The sequence below is a fragment of the Rutidosis leptorrhynchoides genome, chromosome 9, assembly GCF_046630445.1.
Source record: "Rutidosis leptorrhynchoides isolate AG116_Rl617_1_P2 chromosome 9, CSIRO_AGI_Rlap_v1, whole genome shotgun sequence".
Classification (NCBI taxonomy): Eukaryota; Viridiplantae; Streptophyta; class Magnoliopsida; order Asterales; family Asteraceae; genus Rutidosis; species Rutidosis leptorrhynchoides.
In genome coordinates, this window is record NC_092341.1 from 277,235,944 (window position 1) to 277,247,816 (window position 11,873).

At 32.5% G+C, this 11,873-nt stretch overlaps 1 protein-coding gene across 1 annotated transcript; it reads left to right on the top strand.

Moving 5' to 3' along the window:
- Window positions 1-5,264: 5,264 nt before the first annotated feature.
- Window positions 5,265-6,554, top strand: LOC139866948 (mitogen-activated protein kinase kinase kinase 20-like). The gene has a single exon (XM_071855252.1). It carries the CDS (start codon window positions 5,353-5,355, stop codon window positions 6,349-6,351), a length of 999 nt encoding a protein of 332 aa, XP_071711353.1. The 5' UTR covers window positions 5,265-5,352; the 3' UTR covers window positions 6,352-6,554.
- Window positions 6,555-11,873: the final 5,319 nt, after the last annotated feature.

Below are 11,873 nucleotides of genomic sequence, written 5' to 3' on the forward strand. Positions count from 1 at the left end.
CAACATCTTTGGAATGCAAACGATTTGGATAATCAACTTCATACAAAATCTTGTGGTTCAAAAACATACGTTTACAAATACACCTATGATTTTACCAACGTTTTTCGTTGACAGTTTTCTATATGTTTCTCAGGTTCATACTTTGCTACTTGATACATGCTTCCGCACACTTTGATTACTTGCTTTGGGTCAAGCATACATGCATACGCTAGTGATAGCACCTTTGAATTCAAACTTAATGTTTACATGCATACGCTAGCGATAGCACCTTTGGATTCAAACTTAATGTTTACATGCATACGCTATTGATAGCATTCGTGATTTTCAACTTATATTATGTCGCAAGTTATTTCATTTATACTTTACAACTTCTGTAAACTTAAACTCGTTGGCGAACCGTTTGGTAACTTAAAACCTTGCAAGTCATACACGTTTCAAATGAATGCGACATAATCTTGGTCAAACGCGTCTCATTTAGGGACTATGACCACGTAATGGGACCTAAGTTAACGGCGCCGTCAATGGCGATTTTGTCGGATCGTCACATGAGAACCCCGAGAACTCCAAAATACACTGAAATTCGAACAAAAAAAAAAAAGAAATTCGAACAAAAAAAATGCCGGGCGAACAAAAATGAAAGTTGGTCGAACAAAACATTGTAGAACATGATTTACATGAATCTTAAATTTTTGTTTGGTTCTACATTTTTTTGTCCGAATTACAAAAATGTAGAGCATAAAATTGTTCGAATTTCATTTTTTTTGTTCGAATTTCACCTGTTCTACAAATTTTTGTTCGAATCTACAATTTTTTTTGTTCGAATTTGAAAAATTTAGAACAAAAAATTGTTAAAATTTCACAATTTTTGTTCGAAATTCACCATTTTTGTTCGAATTTCACCATTTTTGTTCAAATTTCAGCTTTTTGTTCGCCCACGCTTTTATTTTTGTTCGAATTTCACCTTTTTTGTTCGCCACCATTATTTTCGCTCTAATTTGAAGTTCTCGGGGTAAAAAAGTTCTCATTTGATCCCTAGACTATATATATATATATATATATATATATATATATATATATATATATATATATATATATATATATATATATATATATATATATATATATATATATATATATATATATATAGTGGACCAATCCATGGATAAGCACTAAATGGGGCACAAACTGGATAAGTAAAATTTTAAAAAAATTTTTTAAAAAAAAACAATCCTTTAATATGCAAATAGAAGAAAACGAAAAAATTTTAAAAAGTTTTTTTAACAAAATCGTTCGAAAATCGATGATGAATGGTAAACATCGACGATGAATGGTAAAAATTGATGATGAATGGTAAAATTAACCATTCATCTGGTTAATTATCATTAATTTTTGTTCGCGATGAATGATAAAATTAATCAATGCTAAAAAAAAGCAGATGAATGGTTAATTTAACCATTCATCTGTTTATGATGAATGATAAAAAAACAGATGAATGGTTAATTTAACCATTCATCTGGTTTTTTTTAGTATTGATTAATTTTATCATTCATCGTAAACAAGATGAATGATAAATTAACCCGATGAATGGTTAATTTTACCATTCATCATCGATTTTTGAAAGATTTTGAACTTTTTTTTTATGAAAAAAATTGATTAGAGGTGCATTTTAATGCAGATTTATGAATGTAAAAAAAAAATAAAAAAAAATTTTATTTTGTTTATCCCGTTTGTACTCCTTTTAAGCTTATCCATGGATCGTGCCCATATATATATATATATATATATATATATATATATATATATATATATATATATATATATATATTCAAAATATTCTATTTAGCTAAATAAAAAATTAACAATTAAAGTTGTAATATTGTTATTTTAAATAGTTAAATGCATTGTAAGTATATATACAAATTGATAAATTTAAGTATTATCTTTTTATATGTATTAAAAAACTAAACGTGTGTGAGGGTCTATTATTGTTTTCGCCTAGGGCCTTCAAATTGTTGTAACGGCCATGCAAGCAACCCGGGTTCGATTCCGAGGAGGGGGAGGTTTTCTCCCGGATTTACTGCGATTAGTTGCCAAGCAACCCAGTTTCCGCGATTAGTTGCCGAGCAACCCTGGATGATCCTTGGAATTTCGTACCTAGCGTGTGTGAGTCACAAATGAGAGGATTCGATGCGAAATATTGGTGTTAAAAACAAAAATTAAATCTAGGAAATATCTCCTATGACTTACTCGTATTAAGATAAGAACGGCCATAAACTGTCACTACAACAAGTTGCAAAATTGAATAATTATTAAGGTTTTACTATATTCATCGTGTCAAGTTTCCTCTATGTTTCGTCGTAAGTAGTTTTAAGATGCTTCGAACTAGGATTATTCATGTCGTTATCATTAATTACTTAATTATAACTTGTATTAGACTCATACCGTACAGAATCTTCGGTTAACTGTTTTCCAAATGTTGTATAGTTGTATCATATACACCGCACACGAACCTTCCCATATAATCTTGAACTTTTTATATTCGGTTAGTTAGTGGTACAATATATTCAAGTCTTATTTGAATACCACCATTTGCGTGACTTTTTAATAGACTCAAGAAGTCACGTTTTAGCATACGAAATTTTATATTGTTAATTAACTAATCACATGTTGGCACGTACTAAGTTGGAAGCTGCAATGACTTGTAAAGGGATCAAATATATTATTTTTTTTCTAAAAAACGAAAACGTTAATAGAAAGGACGCCGTTTTCAAAAAAAAAAAAAAAAAAAAAAAAAAAAAAAATTGTCAACAAATACAAAAAACACCCAAAGAGACTCGCTCCTAGAAAACTACAAATCACAACTATCTATAATCGAGTCTCTTTAAACCGAACAACACAAAACTCATCTAACAAACCAAAAGGAAATAAATGAAGAACACAAATTATAAACGAAATTAGAACATGAGCATTAGAAAACATAGATCAAAGAAGAAAGAACCGTCATTAATCAAACGTTCAGGTCCGCTTTTTTCATTTTTCCATTGACAATGTCACGTCTAATTTTCTTGTCCCCTCGATTGTCGATCCTAAAGGTTAGAACATTAGACGAACCATCTCTAGCTAACGTTACCTTTGAAGTAGTAAGCGAACCATGATCCACGAAACCTGAAAAAAAAACCCTTCTTCATTCGAAACCGGATCCACGATATTCGAACATCCAACTTGTTCATCGACCATGGAAGTAAAGTCAATATTACAAATTCTCGAGTCTCCAACCATCAAATTATCCCTTAAAAGTATTTTCTCTCCATTCCAAAATTATCATCTCCGAACATTTGATAGTAGAGAACCATATATTCAAAGAAAAAGCGTGACGTACTTGTGAGATTTTGACCAAAAATTCAAATTGATTGAATTAAACCTAGAAATCGATTTCAATATACTCCATATGTAGCTATTAAACATTCTTGTGAAGGATTTAAGCTAAAAAGACTAACAATTTAACAGATTCGTTGATGAATGCACCGAATATTGTTCACATGAATCGAAATCCAAAAAAATGAAATCTAGCACGTTTCAGTGATCTAATTCTTCATGAAAATTGTGTGAAATCATATCCCTAATGCTCGCCAATCGTCATTATAACCTGAAACATCATGTATTTCGAATTTGAATTATGAAGAAACTATTGGCCTCAATCTTTGACTCACGATATCTAGCTCAAATTTAAGATTTAGAATCTGAAACTTTGCAGATAGATTCACGAAATAAATCCTAACACCTATGTTTTTACTTATCATTATGGCCTAAATTTTGAGAGATGCATCTATCATATGCATCAAAAATATAACTTTGCGTTTTTACATGAGTTCATATATATTATTCATATATGATGAGTTCTCTCATACGGTGAGTTGAAATATATTATTCATATATCATGAGTTAATACATATTATTACATGAGTTCGAATTGTACTTCAAGGCGGCCCGCAAGACTCATCCGTCTCACGAGCGTAGCCAACGACACGTGCCTTTGGGGGCCGAAGCACCTACTGCTGGTCGGGCTCATATGAGTCTGGTAATTGGAATGAGTACAATCTAAATCCCTTAACGAGGATCCATTGGAGGGCAAGTCTGGTGCCAGCTGCCAGCGGAGTCCTAAAAGCAACATCCGCTGATCCCTGGTCGGCATCGTTTATGGTTGAGACTAGGACGGTATATATATATATATATATATATATATATATATATATATATATATATATATATATATATATATATATATATATATATATATATATAACTCTTATATTTATAAAAATCGGTGTTGAATCCAAATATTTTGTATAAAATCATGAATAATCATTTTTTTTTTTCAGAGTTGCTATTAGTAGAATTTAACTTAACGTATATAGGATAGGATATAAAGATATAGTAACATATTTGAGTTTTAGATACTTTAATAATAATAATAAACATATTTTTGATCATTAATCATACTCGGATAAGGTCAAATAACTAAAAAGTTAGACGCACAATCAAAAGATGGCCATGAGATCAAAACGCATTTTGTAATAAAAAAAAGGTCTTGATTTCATAACTTTTGAGGTACAAAAACGTCCATCGTTTATTAATACTCCCTCCGTCCCATATTTATTGTCACCAGACAAAAAACACACAGTTTTAGAAAATTCCATTAACTTTATTTCTCCACCAATGAAATATCTTCTCTCTCTAGATCCACCAATAAAATATCTTCTTTCCTTTCTATTTATGAAAATAGACAATTAATTTGGGACATCCTAAAATGAAATATTGGACAATAATATAGGGACGGAGGAAGTAGAAAGCTATTCAAGCTACACAAAGGCCAAGTTAACAGGGTAGTTTGGTAATCGCACCCAAGTTTAATTCCATACAAAAAAATCTCTACAGTAACTAAGCGTGACATCTTTGAAAACCAAGGAAATTCCAATTTTACCCCTAAACACGTCAACTGCATTTTCTAGATTGGTGGACGCTATTCCCGCAGCCAAATTTCGTCAAATAAATATCCCTTAATTTTCACGTGCTCCCTACTTTTCCAATCAAAAATCTTAATCATTTGTTTTCCTTTCATACTTACATTATTTTATTTTATTTTATTATTTGTTAGTACAAAACTATAATATAATAATAATAATTCCATTTCCAAGTTGCATTCCAATCTCCACACACCTATATATATACAAACAAATATCATATCTCCACAACAATCATCAACTTCATATCCTCTGTTCTCTCAACAACAAAGAAAAAACTACCAACAAAATTTCAAAGAAAAAAAAACATTTTGTAAACAAAAAAAGCTCGATGAAGTGGGTTAGAGGTAAAACAATCGGTCACGGAAGCTTTGCAGCTGTGAGTTTAGCAAAACCCATTAATCAAAATTCTGAATTTCCGTCACTAATTGCGGTTAAAACTTGTGGCGTGTCGCTTTCTGATTCGTTATCAAACGAGGGTCAAGTTTTGCAGCAGCTTAAAGATTGCCCACAAATCATCAACTGTTACGGCGATTCAATGACGATTGAAAACAACGAAAAATTGTATAACTTGGCGTTGGAGTACGCTTCAGGGGGAGCTTTATCCGACAAAGTGAAGAGTTTAAGGTTGTCGGAAAATGAAGTTAGAAAGTACACGTGTTCAATATTGAAAGGTGTTGAGTTTATTCATAGAAATGGGTTTGTTCACTGTGATATTAAACTTGATAATATTTTGTTAGTAAATGAAGATGGTAAGGAGATTGCGAAAATTGCGGATTTTGGGTTGGCAAAAAGAGCTAATTTGAGTAGTACGATGTATGATGTACGAGGTACGCCGATGTATATGTCGCCCGAAACGGTTAGGGGCGGCGAACAAGAGGCTGCATCCGATATTTGGGCAGTTGGGTGTTTGGTAACTGAAATGATTACCGGAAACCCAGTTTGGAACTGTTCAGATTTCAGCGCGTTAGTGATGAAAATCGGCGTTGGGTCGGAAATCCCCAAAATTCCCGCTAAATTGTCGGAAGACGGAAAGGATTTTTTAGAAAAATGTTTTGTGAAAAATCCACTAGAGAGATGGACGGCTGAGATGCTTTTAGATCATCCGTTTGTTAAAAACATCACGTTTGATAAAGAAGTAGGGAATCAAATTTCGCCGAGAGATGTATTTGATTTTCCTGATTGGGAAACGGAGGAGTCATTGTGTTTGACGGTGCCGGAATTTGGATTACCGACGATTGCGCCGGCGATGAGATTGGGGCAGTTGCTGACAGATCAGAAACCCAATTGGTCTAGTAGTGTATCAAACAGTTGGGTGAAAGTAAGATGATGTCAGAAAAAAAGCAGATCCAAAGAATGGAGATTGATTATTTTTTTTAATACTGTAATTTTTTGACACTGATTATTTTGTTAATTATAAAAAAGATATAGATATAGATAGGTATAGTTGGAATAGTGGTGATCGATGCATATTTTTTGGCATCTAAGTTGTAAATACATACAGATATATGGAAGGTGTATATACATGACTTATTTTGTGATTGCCTCCAATTTCATACTTAGCCACCCGCTATGGTTAGCCACCCACCACCGCCACCATACTTTAACGATTCACCACCACCAGCAATCCGTTAAAGCCACCGTTAGCCAAGCCTGCAACGGCTCTAACGGGCTGATAAGTGGGCCCCACTCGTTTTTTGTTTTTTGTTTTTTGTTTTTTTTTCCAACGGCTAATTTTTTTTTTTTGGTTTTTTTTTTTAATTCCCAACGGCTAATATTGCAGTTTTTTTTTTTCAACGGCTATAATGCAGTTTTTTTTATTTTTTTTGTCTTCCTTTACTTTATTTCACTATATATACATACACATACCACACAAATTCAATCACTACACTCTCAATCTCAATCTTTATTCTATATCAAACACTCTCAACCTTCAATTCATATTTCCATAATAAAAAAATAAAAAAAAAATCAAATGGATTTGGAAGATTTATTACTTTCTGAGAGCGAAAGCGAGTCGGATAGTGATAGCGCAGAATCCGATTTCGATGAAGATTTAATTCAAGAAGGTTACAACATGCTTAACTTACTCGATTCGCTTGATGCAATGGACGAAGAATATAAGGTTCGAAATTCTCGTACAATTATTAGAAGACGACGGTTGCAAAGAGATCGTATTGATACCGGTAATCGTTTGTTTCGCGACTATTTCTCAGATAATCCAACATTTCCTGGTGATTATTTTCGAAATCGATTTCGAATGAGTAAGTCATTGTTTATGCGTATTGGTCATGCTATTCTAACGTATAATTCTCAACCGAGACCCGATTATTTTAAATTTTTTGATCAACGATACGATGCAACCGGTCAACTCGGTTTCAATATTTTTCAAAAGTGTACATCGGCCATACGTCAATTGGCGTATGGCATTGCACCTGATGCATTCGATGAGTATTTACACTGGGCGCATCAACGTCTCGTGATTGTTTAAAAAATTATTGCAAATGTATTATTCATATGTTTTCGTGAGAGTATTTAAGGAAACTAACTGAAGAAGATGTTCGTCGATTGTATGCCAAACATTTGGAGATGCACGGTTTTCCGAGTATGTTAGATAGTCTCGATTGCATGCACTGGCCTTGGAAAAATTGTCCAGTTACGTGGCAAGGGCATTACCACAGGGGTGATCACGAAGGACCAACAATAATGCTCGAGGCGGTTGCGCCCTACGATATGTGGATTTGGCACGCTTTCTTCGGTCCATGTAGTGACCCGAACTTTTCCATGTTTATATATATTAATTGAGATTGATATTTACATGATTAAATGTTTCCAACATGTTAAGCAATCAAACTTGTTAAGACTTGATTAATTGAAATATGTTTCATATAGACAATTGACCACCCAAGTTGATCGGTGATTCACGAACGTTAAAACTTGTAAAAACTATATGATGACATATATATGGATATATATATATATAGTTAACATGATACTATGATAAGAAAACATATCATAAAGTATATTAACAATGAACTACATATGTAAAAACAAGACTACTAACTTAATGATTTTTAAACGAGACATATATGTAACGATTATCGTTGTAAAGACATTTAATGTATATATATCATATTAAGAGATATTCATACATGATAATATCATGATAATATAATAATTTAAAATCTCATTTGATATTATAAACATTGGGTTAACAACATTTAACAAGATCGTTAACCTAAAGGTTTCAAAACAACACTTACATGTAACGACTAACGATGACTTAACGACTCAGTTAAAATGTATATACATGTAGTTTTTTAATATGTATTTATACACTTTTGAAAGACTTAAATACACTTATCAAAATACTTCTACTTAACAAAAATGCTTACAATTACATCCTCGTTCAGTTTCATCAACAATTCTACTCGTATGCACCCGTATTCGTACTCGTACAATACACAGCTTTTAGATGTATGTACTATTGGTATATACACTCCAATGATCAGCTCTTAGCAGCCCATGTGAGTCACCTAACACATGTGGGAACCATCATTTGGCAACTAGCATGAAATATCTCATAAGATTACAAAAATATGAGTAATCATTCATGACTTATTTACATGAAAACAAAATTACATATCCTTTATATCTAATCCATACACCAACGACCAAAAACACCTACAAACACTTTCATTCTTCAATTTTCTTCATCTAATTGAACTCTCTCAAGTTCTATCTTCAAGTTCTAAGTGTTCTTCATAAATTCCAAAAGTTCTAGTTTCATAAAATCAAGAATACTTTCAAGTTTGCTAGCTCACTTCCAATCTTGTAAGGTGATCATCCAACCTCAAGAAATCTTTGTTTCTTACAGTAGGTTATCATTCTAATACAAGGTAATAATCATATTCAAACTTTGGTTCAATTTCTATAACTATAACAATCTTATTTCAAGTAATGATCTTACTTGAACTTGTTTTCGTGTCATGATTTTGCTTCAAGAACTTTGAGCCATCCAAGGATCCATTGAAGCTAGATCCATTTTTCTCTTTTCCAGTAGGTTCATCCAAGGAACTTAAGGTAGTAATGATGTTCATAACATCATTCGATTCATACATATAAAGCTATCTTATTCGAAGGTTTAAACTTGTAATCACTAGAACATAGTTTAGTTAATTCTAAACTTGTTCGCAAACAAAAGTTAATCCTTCTAACTTGACTTTTAAAATCAACTAAACACATGTTCTATATCTATATGATATGCTAACTTAATGATTTAAAACCTGGAAACACGAAAAACACCGTAAAACCGGATTTACGCCGTCGTAGTAACACCGCAGGCTGTTTTGGGTTAGTTAATTAAAAACTATGATAAACTTTGATTTAAAAGTTGTTATTCTGAGAAAATGATTTTTATTATGAACATGAAACTATATCCAAAAATTATGGTTAAACTCAAAGTGGAAGTATGTTTTCTAAAATGGTCATCTAGACGTCGTTCTTTCGACTGAAATGACTACCTTTACAAAAACGACTTGTAACTTATTTTTCCGACTATAAACCTATACTTTTTCTGTTTAGATTCATAAAATAGAGTTCAATATGAAATCATAGCAATTTGATTCACTCAAAACGGATTTAAAATGAAGAAGTTATGGGTAAAACAAGATTGGATAATTTTTCTCATTTTAGCTACGTGAAAATTGGTAACAAATCTATTCCAACCATAACTTAATCAACTTGTATTGTATATTATGTAATCTTGAGATACCATAGACACGTATACAATGTTTCGACCTATCATGTCGACACATCTATATATATTTCGGAACAACCATAGACACTCTATATGTGAATGTTGGAGTTAGCTATACAGGGTTGAGGTTGATTCCAAAATATATATAGTTTGAGTTGTGATCAATACTGAGATACGTATACACTGGGTCGTGGATTGATTCAAGATAATATTTATCGATTTATTTCTGTACATCTAACTGTGGACAACTAGTTATAGGTTACTAACGAGGACAGCTGACTTAATAAACTTAAAACATCAAAATATATTAAAAGTGTTGTAAATATATTTTGAACATACTTTAATATATATGTATATGTATATATTGTTATAGGTTCGTGAATCAACAGTGGCCAAGTCTTACTTCCCGACGAAGTAAAAATCTGTGAAAGTGAGTTATAGTCCCACTTTTAAAATCTAATATTTTTGGGATGAGAATACATGCAGGTTTTATAAATGATTTACAAAATAGACACAAGTACGTGAAACTACATTCTATGGTTGAATTATCGAAATCGAATATGCCCCTTTTTATTAAGTCTGGTAATCTAAGAATTAGGGAACAGACACCCTAATTGACGCGAATCCTAAAGATAGATCTATTGGGCCTAACAAACCCCATCCAAAGTACCGGATGCTTTAGTACTTCGAAATTTATATCATATCCGAAGGGTGTCCCGGAATGATGGGGATATTCTTATATATGCATCTTGTTATTGTCGGTTACCAGGTGTTCACCATATGAATGATTTTTATCTCTATGTATGGGATGTGTATTGAAATATGAAATCTTGTGGTCTATTGTTACGATTTGATATATATAGGTTAAACCTATAACTCACCAACATTTTTGTTGACGTTTAAAGCATCTTTATTCTCAGGTGAATATTAAGAGCTTCCGCTGTCGCATACTTAAATAAGGACAAGATTTGGAGTCCATGCTTGTATGATATTGTGTAAAAACTGCATTCAAGAAACTTATTTTGTTGTAACATATTTGTATTGTAAATCATTATGTAATGGTCGTGTGTAAACAGGATATTTTAGATTATCATTATTTGATAATCTACGTAAAGCTTTTTAAACCTTTATTGATGAAATAAAGGTTATGGTTTGTTTAAAAATGAATGCAGTCTTTGAAAAACGTCTCATATAGAGGTCAAAACCTCGCAACGAAATCAATTAATATGGAACGTTTTTAATCAATAAGAACGGGACATTTCAGTTGGTATCAGAGCGTTGGTCTTAGAGAACCAGAAAATTTGCATTAGTGTGTCTTATCGAGTTTGTTAGGATGCATTAGTGAGTCTGGACTTCGACCGTGTTTTCTTTAAAAATGATTGCTTAACATTTTTGTTGGAAACTATATATTTTTAACATATGAATATTATGTGATATATTAATCTCTTAACGTGTTTGATATTATGTGATAGATGTCTACCTCTAGAACAAGTCCCATTGACTCACCTAATAATAATGAAGAGTCAAATGTAAATTGGAATGATTTGTGGACTGATTCACAAGTTCCCGAAGAGGAACCGGAAGAAGAGTCGGAACCGGAAGAAGAATCGGAACCGGAAGAAGAATCGGAACCGGATGAAGAAATAGAACCGGTGGGGGAAATAATAAAACGGTTAAGTAAAAGAAAATCCTCAACCAACCGACCAAAGTTAATTATGGTCAATGGTGTTTCCGCCAAGGAAGCAAAATATTGGGAGGATTACCAATTCTCCGATGAATCGGATTCCGACGAGAATTCCGATGATGTTATAGAAATTACCCCAACTGAATTTAAAAAGGCAAAAGAAAATAATAAGGGAAAGGGCATAAAAATAGAGAAATCTAATTCCAACCCCGATGAACTTTATATGTATCGTCAACCCCCGAAGTCCTTAAGTTGTAACAATGACCCGGGAACCTCTAAACCACCAGGTTTTTCTAAACCAATGTGGACAACGACGGCTCGTATTAGGGGAACATCATATATCCCTAGAAACTTGGCAAAACGAACCAAAACCGAAGAAGAAGAAACGAGCGAGTCGGAATAAGATAGT